The 14690-nt window shown below is 42.2% G+C and overlaps 1 protein-coding gene across 6 annotated transcripts in view; it reads right to left on the bottom strand.

Annotated features, from left to right (window-relative positions):
• gramd1ba (GRAM domain containing 1Ba) overlaps window positions 1–14690 on the bottom strand; it is a 105657-nt gene that overhangs the window by 48781 nt on the left and 42186 nt on the right. For 5 of the 6 annotated variants that reach the window (XM_029671580.2, XM_065023842.1, XM_065023844.1 and 2 more), the window contains one exon: window positions 9626–9866. In XM_029671580.2, coding sequence (XP_029527440.2) covers window positions 9626–9866 — 241 coding nt within the window. Of the gene's footprint in view, window positions 1–9625; window positions 9867–13865; window positions 14368–14690 lie in introns of those variants that run through there. The other variant, XM_065023845.1, reaches the window with a different exon arrangement.

Raw genomic sequence — 14690 nt, 5'->3', positions numbered from 1 at the left:
TCTGTTTAGCTAACCTAGCTGGGCAGTGCATCTCTCTCTAGTCTGTCTGTCTTGCTAACCTAGCTGGGCAGTGCATCTCTCTCTAGTCTGTCTGTCTTGCTAACCTAGCTGGGCAGTGCATCTCTCTCTAGTCTGTCTGTCTTGCTAACCTAGCTGGGCAGTGCATCTCTCTCTAGTCTGTCTGTCTTGCTAACCTAGCTGGGCAGTGCATCTCTCTCTAGTCTGTCTGTCTTGCTAACCTAGCTGGGCAGTGCATCTCTTGGCCTGTCTGTCTTGCTAACCTAGCTGGGCAGTGCATCTCTCTCTAGTCTGTCTGTCTTGCTAACCTAGCCGGGCAGTGCATCTCTCTCTAGTCTGTCTGTCTTGCTAACCTAGCTGGGCAGTGCATCTCTCTCTAGTCTGTCTGTCTAGCTAACCTAGCCGGGCAGTGCATCTCTCTCTAGTCTGTCTGTCTTGCTAACCTAGCCGGGCAGTGCATCTCTCTCTAGTCTGTCTGTCTAGCTAACCTAGCTGGGCAGTGCATCTCTCTCTAGTCTGTCTGTCTAGCTAACCTAGCCGGGCAGTGCATCTCTCTCTAGTCTGTCTGTCTTGCTAACTTAGCCGGGCAGTGCATCTCTCTCTAGTCTGTCTGTCTTGCTAACCTAGCTGGGCAGTGCATCTCTCTCTAGTCTGTCTGTCTTGCTAACCTAGCTGGGCAGTGCATCTCTCTCTAGTCTGTCTGTCTAGCTAACCTAGCTGGGCAGTGCATCTCTCTCTAGTCTGTCTGTCTTGCTAACCTAGCTGGGCAGTGCATCTCTCTCTAGTCTGTCTGTCTAGCTAACCTAGCCGGGCAGTGCATCTCTCTCTAGTCTGTCTGTCTTGCTAACCTAGCTGGGCAGTGCATCTCTTGGTCTGTCTGTGTCTTGCTTGCCAGCCACTTCCAGGGCTGTGTTATGTGACTTTGTGCCTGACAAAAGTGAGAGTGAAATACAACTATTTATTACGTTGGATAAACGCAAACGGACAACGATGATTATAAACTGCAGCTCGGAAAAGAGAACCGCGTCACACGTGAACCTGCGTTCATGTACGTTCATATGCGCGTGCACGAAATGAACCTCTCGCTTTCCAGCAGCAACCTCTTTGGGGACCAGTCCAGAGAATATATGGATGTGATGGCACCCCTCATAGGCACACATTTTAAAACAAGACAATGATTATCTAGTCTCTCAGTCAAGGTTTAGTTACAACTCTGGACTAATGCAAGATGGAAAGCAATGGATTGACATTGATTATTGATTTATATATTGAATTTAAAAAGTTGATTAGCTGGGCATACTGGGAAATATGGATGCACACCTCTCAGTAAATAATAACCATCAATTATTCAGCCAAGCCATAGTATAAATACTATTTTATATTTGAGAATGTATAAAAGGAAATCTGGGGGAGCCCGTTTGAATGGGCCTGATGCAGCTGATAAAAATAATAAGAGTATTGTTATCTATAATTTACAGGTGCTATGGTGCTTACGTTTGTCAGTAGAGGAGATGCTGGATCATCAGCCAGTACAAGCACAGACTCAGTTGATCCACATCCAGCCTCAGCCAGTACTAACACAGACCCAATACAGCCAGCTTCAGCAAATACTAACACAGACCCAGTACAGCCAGCTTCAGCAAATACTAACACAGACCCAATACAGCCAGCTTCAGCAAATACTAACACAGACCCAGTACAGCCAGCTTCAGCAAATACTAACACAGACCCAATACAGCCAGCTTCAGCAAATACTAACACAGACCCAATACAGCCAGCTTCAGCAAATACTAACACAGACCCAATACAGCCAGCTTCAGCAAATATTAACACAGACCCAGTACAGCCAGCTTCAGCAAATATTAACACAGACCCAATACAGCCAGCTTCAGCAAATATTAACACAGACCCAGTCCTGGCAGCTTCAGCAAATATTAACACAGACCCAGTACAGCCAGCTTCAGCAAATACTAACACAGACCCAGTACAGCCAGCTTCAGCAAATATTAACACAGACCCAGTACTGGCAGCTTCAGCAAATATTAAACACAGACCCAGTACTGGCAGCTTCAGCAAGTACTAACACAGACCAGGTAAAGTACAGGCAGCCTCAGCCAGTACTAGCACAACCAGAGGTGTACAGCCAGCAGAGGATACAAGCAGCTCAGACCATAATATAACAGTTGCTGCTCCACCAAATGACCCAGATTGGCCCCAGTTTTCACAGACTTTATGAGGACTGAGTTAGTGGGCAGAGGTCCATTCTAACCAGGAGTGGATTTTTCTTAACCTAAAGACAAGTCTAGAAGAGGTTTCCATTCAGGCTTATTACAGAAGATTACCAAGAGCTGGCTTTCAAACTCAATCAAAAACAACACTGTGTATTGTTTTTGCTGTATGCTCTTTCCTACAGAAGACTACAAAATAATAAAGGAAGGTGTGAATGACTGGTCAAATATCAACACCATTCTGAAACACCATGAGGGTAGTGCTGAACACAACAATATGATTAAGTAGAGAGAACTTGATAGGCACCTAAGTCGGGGACAGACTCTTGACCAGATACAGATGACAATTTTGAGGCTGAAAGAAAGAGATGGCAGGATGTCCTTACACGTTTAATAAGTATCACCCAGCCTCTGGCTGAAAGAAAGAGATGGCAGGATGTCCTTACACGTTTAATAAGTATCACCCAGTCTCTGGCTGAAAGAAAGAGATGGCAGGATGTCCTTACACGTTTAATAAGTATCACCCAGTCTCTGGCTGAAAGAAACCTAGCAATCAGGGGTTTAAACAAGCTGTTCCAACCAGATAATGGACACTTCCTAAATGAGGTTGAATTACTGGCGAAATTTGACCACGTTATAGAAAATCATCTCAGCAAAATTAAAGATGGAGAGACATGCTCATTACCTTGGGAAGCGCACACAGAATGAGCTGATACAGATTGTGAGTGACAAGATTCTGGAAGCAATAGTGACTCAAGTAAGAGACTCAAAGTACTTCTCCATTATCTTGGACTGTATACCTGACATTAGTCACCAGGAGCAAATGTCCATTATTCTGAGAAGAGTGGCTTTAAAGGGAAAGCCAGAGATCAAGGAGCACTTCCTCTGCTTTGTGAATGTTGAGGTTACAACAGGCTTGAATCTGTCCACCGTCATCTTAGAGAAGCTGAAAGAACTGAAGATTCCATTTGAAGATTGCAGAGGGCAAGCTTATGATAATAATAATAATAATCAAAAGATGCAGTTAGGTTTTTTGGGCATGTGCAAAAGCTCTTCACACACAAAGATGGAGTGTTTTGAAGAAACACGTGAACATAACCGTGAAGTCACGGAGTGACAAGATGGGAGAGTCGGCTCCAAAGTGTTCATGCAATAAGGTATCAGGCTTCTGAGGTTCGGGAGGTATTACAGGATCAACGATCCTGTGGCCAAAGTGGAGGCACAAGCACTTGCAGAGGAAGTTGGGTCCTGCCTCTGGTTGATTTGCTGTGTCGTATGGTGTGAGATACTGACAATGACAAACAAGATGAACAAGCTCCTCCAATCCCCCTCAATGCAGTTGGATATCGCAGTGAATTTAATCTCAAATGCAAAGACCTCCCTCACTACATACCAGGAAACTGGATTCTCTGAGGCCCAGATAACAGCCAAAAGCATTTGTGAAGAAATTAATGTGGAGGCTGTTCTGAAAGAAAATAGTCTGAGAAACAGCAAGAGACATTTCAGCTATGAGGCTCCTGATGAACTGATGCACTGACTACTCCAACATTGTGGTCGACTTTGCTGTGACATCCATAGATGAGAGATTTGAAACACTCAACCAGGTGAAAACCAAATATGGAGTGCTGCTGAACTTCAGCACTGCCTCTCAGATGTCCAGTGAATCTTTAAAGGCTCACTGCATGGAAGTTGAAAACACTCTAACCTTCAGAAATGACTGTGACATCAGTGGAATGGATCTGGCACACGACATTCAGAATTGACCTGATCTGCCAACAGATAAGATGACTGCCTTTGAGCCGCTTTTCTTTCTCTGTGAGAAAAACCTAAAGGAAATCTATCCTAACCTTTGGATGGCCCTAATCATTGCAGTCACCCTACCAGTAACAGTAGCATTGGCAGAAAAGAGCTTTTCAAAATGAAAGCACATCAAAAGCTACCTGAGGTCTCCCATGTCATAGTGGTCTGGCCATCATCAGCATAAATCATGACGTGGAGAAACACATTTCCTATGATGACATCATTGATGATGATGATTTTGCCTTAATAAAGTGCAGAAGAGGAATATTTTGATGGTAAGATTTTAATTCAAACATTGAAATGTTTATATACTTAGTAACATTTAAGATTGTATGGCAGAAGTGCATTTGTGTAAATGACTTCTTAACTAACTATATGACATACTTTCTCCATTTCTTCCAGACAGTCCAAATAGACTGGTGCCCATGCTGATGCTGAAAATGCCCAGGCTGTAGAGGGAACCAAAGTTAATCACACAGATGTATAGGTTTTATTGAACTATTTTAAGACATATAGCTGCAGCCATAGCCTATAGGCTTGTGTTTACATTGTATTGACAAAGTTAATTGTATAATGTTTTGAGGACTGGACTAATTACCAGGCAGCAGAGCCAAAGCTCAGTGTTATATTTGATTATTTTCTACAATCACTTATCTTATCTTAAGATGCTATAGAAAATATTCTATTCAATAAACATTGTTTGCATATACCTCATTCTGTTCTGTTCTACTTATTCTTAGACTGACAGATGGAGCAAACCGTTTTAAAGGAGGGATGATTGTAGTGGGAGCACTGAGGTGTCAGGTGTGACTGTGTGGAAATAGTAAATGGTTTACATGTTCTCACGGGTCAGGTAGGAGGGCCCCATAGCAGAATTTTGCTTAGGGCCCCAGGGAGGTCAGGACCGGCTCTGATTAAACAATCTATTGTTCAGCGAAATAACACAATGTCAAATACAGGTAGCCTAGACAAATAATTAACATCCAATCACATTAATTGAATTGAGAGATGAGCTTAAAGTTCTTTACTGACCGTCATTTTCACTAGTCTGAACGCTTGCATGATGATGAGTTTCTCACACCACTGGCCTTTCTGGGTGATGTTTTTTCTCGTCTGAATGATCTGAATCTAGGATTACAAGGACTTACCGCAACTATATTCAATGTGCGGGACAAAATAATTGAGGCTATGATTAAGAAGTTGGTGCTCTTCTCTGTCTGCATTAACAAGGACAACACACAGGTCTTTCCATCTTTGTATGATTTGTGTGCAAATGAACTCAAGCTTACGGACAACGTTAAATGTGACGTAGCGAAGCACCGGAATGAGTTGGGTGCGCAATTACGCAGGTACTTTCCGAAACGGATGACACAAACAACTGGATTTGTTATCCCTTTCATGCTCTGCCTCCAGTCCACTTACCGATAACTGAACAAGAGAGCCTCATCGAAATTGCAACAAGCGGTTTTGTGAAAATTGAATTTAAATCTGAAGCCACTGCCAGATTTCTGGATTGGGCTGCACTCAGAGTATCCTGCCTTGGCAAATCCCTGACACGGATGCCTTTTGCAATCACATACTATTAGTATAGAATCTTAGTATAGTTGTAATCTTAGTATAGCTGTACTCTTGGTATAGAATCTTAGTATAGCTGTACTCTTGGTATAGAATCTTAGTATAACCGTACTCTTGGTATAGAATCTTAGTATAGCCATATTCTTGGTATAGAATCTTAGTATAGCCGTACTCTTGGTATAGCCATACTCTTGGTATAGCCGTACTCTTGGTATAGAATCTTAGTATAGCCGTACTCTTGGTATAGCCATACTCTTGGTATAGCCATACTCTTGGTATAGAATCTTAGTATAGCCGTACTCTTGGTATAGAATCTTAGTATAGCCGTACTCTTGGTATAGCCGTACTCTTGGTATAGAATCTTAGTATAGCCGTACTCTTGGTATAGCCGTACTCTTGGTATAGAATCTTGGTATAGCCGTACTCTTGGTATAGCCGTACTCTTGGTATAGAATCTTAGTATAACCGTACTCTTGGTATAGAATCTTAGTATAGCCATATTCTTGGTATAGCCATACTCTTGGTATAGAATCTTAGTATAGCCGTACTCTTGGTATAGCCGTACTCTTGGTATAGCCGTACTCTTGGTATAGAATCTTAGTATAGCCGTACTCTTGGTATAGAATCTTAGTATAGCCGTACTCTTGGTATAGCTGTACTCTTGGTATAGCCGTACTCTTGGTATAGAATCTTAGTATAGCCGTATTCTTGGTATAGAATCTTAGTATAGCCGTATTCTTGGTATAGAATCTTAGTATAGCCGTACTCTTGGTATAGCCGTACTCTTGGTATAGAATCTTAGTATAGCCACTCTCGGTATAGCCGTACTCTTGGTATAGAATCTTAGTATAGCCGTACTCTTGGTATAGAATCTTAGTATAGCCGTACTCTTGGTATAGCTGTACTCTTGGTATAGCCATACTCTTGGTATAGAATCTTAGTATAGCCGTATTCTTGGTATAGAATCTTAGTATAGCCGTACTCTTGGTATAGCCGTACTCTTGGTATAGAATCTTAGTATAGCCGTACTCTTGGTATAGCCGTACTCTTGCTATAGAATCTTAGTATAGCCACTCTTGGTATAGCCGTACTCTTGGTATAGAATCTTAGTATAGCCGTACTCTTGGTATAGCTGTACTCTTGGTATAGCCGTACTCTTGGTATAGCATCTTAGTATAGCCGTACTCTTGGTATAGAATCTTAGTATAGCTGTACTCTTGGTATAGAATCTTAGTATAGCTGTACTCTTGGTATAGAATCTTAGTATAGCTGTACTCTTGGTATAGAATCTTAGTATAGCTGTACTCTTGGTATAGAATCTTAGTATAGCTGTACTCTTAGTATAGAATCTTAGTATAGCCGTACTCTTGGTATAGCTGTACTCTTGGTATAGAATCTTAGTATAGCCGTACTCTTCGTATAGCCGTACTCTTGGTATAAAATCTTAGTATAGCCGTACTCTTAGTATAGCCGTACTCTTAGTATAAAATCTTAGTATAGCCGTACTCTTAGTATAAAATCTTAGTATAGCCGTACTCTTAGTATAAAATCTTAGTATAGCCGTACTCTTAGTATAAAATCTTAGTATAGCCGTACTCTTAGTATAGCCTACTCTTAGTATAAAATCTTAGTATAGCCGTACTCTTAGTATAGCCGTACTCTTAGTATAGCCGTACTCTTAGTATAGCCGTACTCTTAGTATAGCCGTACTCTTAGTATAAAATCTTAGTATAGCCGTACTCTTAGTATAAAATCTTAGTATAGCCCTACTCTTAGTATAGCCTACTCTTAGTATAGCCCTACTCTTAGTATAAAATCTTAGTATAGCCCTACTCTTAGTATAGCCCTACTCTTAGTATAGCCCTACTCTTAGTATAGCCCTACTCTTAGTATAGCCCTACTCTTAGTATAAAATCTTAGTATAGCCGTACTCTTAGTATAAAATCTTAGTATAGCCGTACTCTTAGTATAAAATCTTAGTATAGCCGTACTCTTAGTATAAAATCTTAGTATAGCCGTACTCTTAGTATAAAATCTTAGTATAGCCGTACTCTTAGTATAAAATCTTAGTATAGCCGTACTCTTAGTATAAAATCTTAGTATAGCCTACTCTTAGTATAAAATCTTAGTATAGCCTACTCTTAGTATAAAATCTTAGTATAGCCGTACTCTTAGTATAGCCTACTCTTAGTATAGCCTACTCTTAGTATAGCCTACTCTTAGTATAGCCTACTCTTAGTATAGCCTACTCCTAGTAAACTCATTAGGTTTTAGTCAGTAATAAGTTAGCCTTGTGTATGCAGATGAAAGGTAAATGTGGGGATAGGTGCATAAAAGGTACACTCTGCAATATGAAATCATACATACAAAGCTAATAGTGTCAGTCTTAGCAGATTTGAATTCAGTTGTCTGTAAACAGGAAGTTGTCTCCAGTGCTGGATGATGACATCATATTGATGAGCGTACCTTTAAGATAGGTTTGGATAATGTGGTGTGATAGAGAGATGGAAAGTTAAGTAATGGTAATGTTGAATAGACTGAGGGTTTCCGGTTACCATGGTACCCATTTTAACATGTGCTCAAGCAGTATAGAAATGAGATTCTCCAGAAAAAAATATGGTAACCGGTATTGATATAGTGCAGCATAGAGTAAGGAGAAGTGGAGTTTAGGATCACCAAGTCTAATAAATAAAAAGGTTGGTTAGAAAATAGTAGAGGCGTTAAAGGGTGGGATAGGTAAACACAGGGCAAAGTGAGTTAGTGCTTCTAGCTATCAAGGCATGAGGGAAACAAGATCAGGTCAGTTCAAGGGGTAGGCTAATACAGTTGGTTAGCAAGGGGTAAGCTAGGTTAGGCTAACATAGTTTAGCGTAGAGATGGTTGGGCAGCCTCATCAGGTAGCGTAAAGTAGCATAGGTAAAAACAGGATAGAGGCACACGTTAACTTAGCATAATGTAGGATGGCATAGAGGAGAAACAATTAGCGTATTGCAGGGATAGTAGGAAGGTCACCAGGCATGAGCACAAGCTAGCGGGAAGGAGAAAGGAGAAAGAACAGAAAAAGATTGATGCTTACTTTGGAAAGTCGCTTGTGAGACTAGCATGCATGAGAAGAAGAACAAAGAAAATCAGAAAACAAAAACAAATAAACAGCAAACACCTAAGGCAGAAAAAAGAAATCCATAAGAATTTCAAATTAAAGACATGGATTGTGAGTGGTTTTAACATGGTGCAGCTGGTGCAGAAACATAACAATGTCTCGAAAGTAAAACAGAGGAGTAACATGGCATGACAACCGACGGACAAATCAATTCCTAAGAGTGGAAATGAGGCAAATATCACCATGGAATGGGATATGAAAAAGGTTGAGAAGAACCTTACGATGATACTTGACTAAGAAGCAGATTTTCAAAATCCACTACTGAGTGGCAGACAAACATTCTTCACACAAGAACTTTGTCAATTTCATTCAGACAGCCCACACTGAAGTTCACTCTACAGTATATTCATTTCAACTGGGATGAAGTAATCGAGTTGACCATTTGTACCGAGATCTCTGCTGCTTCTCCTGTTGTGAGAGAGTGGATTACTTTTTAGCCCCAGTGGATCAGAAGGCCCAAAAGGCAAACAACTTTATTGTCCTGTGAAGATGTGATTAAAAGGCAGAGCAAATGTGTGATGATATGCAGTGGACGGGCAAGAGAGGCTATGTATTTGGGGCGTGTCCACACCTGCCCATTGGCCCCTGGTCCAGACCAGAGCATGGTTATTTCCCGAAGATTACAGGACTGAGATAGGGGGAAACCCTCCTTCAATGGAGATTTAAGAGCATGATAGGTATGTAATGTGGAGTATTTTGTGTGTGTGTCTGCACTGTGTACGATATGCATGCGTGTGTGTGTGTGTGCGTTACTGCATAAATGTTCACCCCCTATACACAATTGTGTTTTGTCCCATGTGCGTGTTATATCCAATGCATGTCTGGTCCAGGTGCATGGGCTCACCTTGGAGTTCTTGCCTCCACTGCTGCGTGTGGCGGAGTGTACCGACTGGCTGTAGGTGCGCTGCACCACCTGCTCTGGGGTGGAGGGGGACTTGTCCTTGTCAGAGGCGGGGTCCAAGTGGCCCTTCTCCACCATGTTCTCACCACTGTGCTCCAAGCTCTGCTGGGGTGTGGGCGAGCGAGAGCGATGGCGCAGGATGGGCGAGCAAGCAGGCGTGCTCCGGTTCGAATTGCTGGTAGTGCTGTCAGTGAGAGATGGAAAGAGAGGGAATGATTAAAATAATTGTTTAAACTCTGAGATACTCAGAGCACTTATGGGCTGAATCCTTGAGATCCAAATGTGTACTCAACTACTATTTGAGAAGGTTCAGTCACACAGGTGTGTAAAAGGTAGGGATGGATATGATAATTTATCAGCATAGTAACAAACCCCGACCTTGCAACCCCACACCCCTGTTGATGTCAGAGAGAACATTTAGCCTTTTTAAAAGGTCATTTCCTGCAATTCTACACCTTTTGCTATGGGGTTAATTAAGAAGAAAATGTTGCAGTTTTAAAGCTAATTTCCAGAAATTCTACACATTTTTCCATGTCTTATGTGTTCATATGATACCTGAGTGACTCAACAAAATCAACAGGGTCTAAAATTAACACCCACCACCTGCGGGTGGATTTTGACATTGTCGGGTAAGATGTCTATTTCAACAGCAATGTTGGCGGGTGGTCGGGGCTCCACAGTTTGAGCATTTCACTCGCATTTGCGAAAAAAAAGTCAAGTATGATCATATTTATCGTCAAATAAATGCTGTGGTAGCCATTTTCAAAGTTTCGTATATAACCTATTCCACCTTGCGCTGCAACACAGCCTGGCTGGAGGCTGTGCGCACGTGAAGAGCTGAGTGAAAGATTCATTTTTAGATGCACAGGAATAAAAGTTTGTCTAATTTACTTGAAACAAAAATGTACTGAAATGATAATTTGTCCTTGTGTTTCTTGACTATTTACATTGCTTTGTTCAGAAGCTAGGTTGTTTTTCTATGTTTGAATTTCAACTGCTAGGGAAGGGAAGACAACACTTCTACTAGTCAATCTCACAGGTACAAACATGACTTGAGTCGTGATATTTTGGATAAAAGACAGGTCACAAACATTAGTTACTTCTTACTAGTAATTCATGTACTGTTTTAGAAACATTACAAAGCATGCTTATCTGTTAACTTGTGGTTTGTTAGTGTAATTTAAGCAGCAAAAAATACTTGGCTGGTAGACCAAAAAGGTAATTTCATGCCCTAATAATCAATGTGGGCTAGTAGTTGATCAACTGGACATTTCTGACAGGTTATAAATAGCTCTCTAAGGTCTGCCAGTGAATGACATAATACTGCCAGTGAATGACATAATACTGCCAGTGAATGACATAATACTGCCAGTGAATGACATAATACTGCCAGTGAATGACATAATACTGCCAGTGAATGACATAATACTGCCAGTGAATGACATAATACTGCCAGTGAAGGACATAATACTGCCAGTGAATGACATAAGAGGAAAACTGCCCATGCACTAACAAATGTCAAAATTGCACCTTGTGCATTCTACTATTACAACTCTCAACAGCAGAAAAAAAAAGTGTTTCTGGACCCGGACCGTGCTCCTCCTGTTGAGTACAGTATGGCTGGTGTACTCAATTAAACAAATATAAGTCTTGACATGATGCATGATTTACAAAGACCCTATAAAAAACATCCACTCCATTGCAAGTTACGTTGTTTGACCATCAGACAATTTAAGATAGCAGGAACCTCCCCAATGACAATGTGTTCACTTCCTCCGGAGGGCCAGATTAGTCTTTGATTCAGAGCACATCAATGAGGCACTGTCTCTGCCCTTGACGAGCGAGGACAATGTATTGACTAACTGATTTCCTATTCAGACTAGTGTGTCTACTCTGCAGGGCACGTATTCATAATGCGTCTCAGAGTAGGAATGCTGATTGAGGATCAGTTTGCCTTTTTTAAATCAATGAATAAGAGAAGGGATCTGATTCTAGATCAGGACTCTAAGATATTTTATGAACACGCACCCAGAACTTCAGGTCTAAGTGCTGGCAGATTCAACAGAAGTACTTCATTTGATATCAGTTAACTGAGGCTCTTTTGGCCATGTTGGTGTAGCTCAGTGGAGAGAACACTAACTTCACTAAACCCTCTTCATGGTTGGTGAGAGAACAGCAGCTCTGCTGCAGGTGTTGGCGCCCCCTCTCACCCTCCCTCTCGCTCTATCCCAACAGTAAGCTCCCACGGATTGTACCCTGTGGTGTCCTGCCATCAGCTTTTACACACTATTTTTCTCTCTCACTCCTCCCACCTCTTTCTCCACAGTTCACTTTCTATATCACCCAAGGGCTTTGGGTGAAGACTATTATTTAAGCAGAGTTTGTGTGTGTGTGTGTGTCAGGCTGTAATAGCAAACAGATTCCAACAAAGAGAGAGGGAGGTCATAGGACACATCCTAGACAGCTACAATATGAGAAATTATAGTGCCATTTTACTATTGAGGCATGCGTTTATTCTTGTTAAATTGCTTGGTCATTGCACACACAACGCTTCAGTAATACTCCCTAATTCACTCGAGACATCTAACTTGCATTCAGTAGATGACAGCTTATTGGTGGAACTTTGGTTTGCTGTGGGCAACATTACAGGCATAGACAATTACACACAGGTGTGTCTCGACTAGCTCCAGCAGGTGAGAGTGATATTATTGAAACCCACCTGGTTGGAAGTGATTGTATCATACATTCTGTGTGTGCTGTTGCCTTACATAAGGGATGGTGGGAGGATGTGTGTACAGTGCCTCACCCTCTCATCTATCATTTCATTACTCTATCCATCCTTATCTGGTCTATACAGACTACACACAGGAAGACCGCTTGATACACCATACTGGGATGCTTATTATAGCTGGGTAGGAGGACGAGGGTGTGTGTACCTTTGCATCTTCTCAAGGGTGTTATCATCAGTAAAAAACTATCTTAGATCAGTGTCTAGAAACAACAATGTCCTGGCATCCATTAGCAGTCATTACACATCCGCTTTGTGGCTTGACAGCATTCAGATGAGGACACTTATTCACCTGCTATACAGGTGAAGCCCATTTCCTAAATCTCAGGTTGAGCCTACTAGCATCTGTATTTTACCATTGTATAAAGACACAGAACATTTTTTGACACTGAACCCAAATTCCACTGGAGAGGGAGAAGTGGAGGCCAACTGTTGCTATGCTTACTGACGTCAAACGGCACTATTGTTGACACAGGTCAAGCTACTCTTCATAAGGTCATACTCCTGTTCTTGAAAACAAGGGCCCAGCAGCACAGGTTACACTTCTAATAACACTGAAAAGGGTGAAACGATGGATTATGTTTCAGGTTATTCTGTGACAAAACAGAGTCATTGTATGTAGTCATTGTAAGTGGGATGGATCAATTAAGGCATGCAAAGACAGAGATGTCATGCTTAAAACATGACAACTAAAGGAAATGTGTCAAATGTGTAAAGATAATCATGGTGCTTTCCCAATATGCATCAAAGAATTGCTACAATACAGACAGCTTAGATATGCTCATAAATGAAGGTGATATGAATACGGAATGATGGATGCATCTTGCAGCCAGCATTCCTGAATCTTAATATCTCTCTCCTCTCATTTTCTTTCTGTAGCGATCATGGTTATTAATTGGCTATTCAAATTATTGGTTGTTAGCATTAGCGTGCTACAAAATACTAAGGCTCCGAGTCACTCACTTTGATTATACTCTGCTTAACATGCATCGGCCCTAAAGCCAGACAGTTACGCTTAAACAGTTTGGGCATTCATGCAAGACATCCCTGATGTTTCCGTATAGCCAATGTACATTAGCATCTTCACCTTGCACTGTACAGTATAAATGAACAGGAGGGGGGCTAACATGGCTAATTAGCTCGCGCTAGGTTAATGCTAATCAGAGCGTCCAATAACGGAGGAGACAGGTTACCTTGTTAGTTGAAGTGCTGGGAATGGAGAAAAATAAATAACATTGCCAGCACGTCTACAGACGAGATAACCGGTCTCCTCCGTCATCAGATGCTCTGATAAGCATTAGCCTAAGCTAATTAGCCCTCCTATTAATTTCTACTAGACAGTGCAAGGTGAGGATGCGAATGTGAATTACCCCTGAAGCAGTGATAAGAACTAACCTGGTAGCCATGAAGGACTCAACCCGCCTGTTGGCTTCCACCTGCTTCATTCATCCATTTACTCAGTGACCAGCACGAGGAGGGGAGGCAGAGGAGATGGGGAGGGGTGCCTCCGGTTGCATCCCAGACAGGGGTTCGTGTGTGGGGTCTGGGTTAGACACGACCGTCTAGCCCTCCGATATCACTCGCATACAGGCTTTCGGAGCACACCCTCTCTCAAACAGACACCGTGATGGCCTCCCTCTCTTGCTCCCTCTTTCCCTCTCGCTGTCTTTCCCTCTCTCTGCAGTGATTCACAGGCACGTTATTCGGCTACTGCAAAGCCTCTTCTTTTCCTTCTCCCCTTCTCTCCATCCTTCCTTGGCTTCTTGTTCGCTCTTCCCGTTCTCCCTGCTTCCGTTTACATTCCTTTCCCTTCCCTCTCTATGGTGTGGGTGATGCTGAAGCTGGGGAGAGATGGCTGCCGATGCTAGCTGCTTTGCATAATGGCTTCTGCATGGTGCAGCACTGTTCCGGAGGCCGGCTCGTCAATTATTCAGGCTGTTCATGAATGGAGCCGCACTGGCTGACGTCACCTAACTCTCGCTGTCAGCCCATCCGCCCCTCCCCCAAACACACACACACACACACACACACACACACAACAACCTCTCCTCTCAGTCTGTCTCTCACACGCATGCGAGATCGCACGCATACACCTGCAACAATTCACGCGCACACATCAAACCCTCACTTCTCTCACTTACACTTTTGCACCATTAACACCCCGGTTTGCCAGTAAAGTTTATTCCTCTATTGTTAGGAAACAATGTTTTTTTTTGAAGG

Source organism: Oncorhynchus nerka, linkage group LG10 (assembly GCF_034236695.1).
Source record: "Oncorhynchus nerka isolate Pitt River linkage group LG10, Oner_Uvic_2.0, whole genome shotgun sequence".
Classification (NCBI taxonomy): Eukaryota; Metazoa; Chordata; class Actinopteri; order Salmoniformes; family Salmonidae; genus Oncorhynchus; species Oncorhynchus nerka.
The sequence above is the reverse complement of the archived record's forward strand: the minus strand, read 5'-3'. Positions and strand labels throughout refer to the sequence as shown.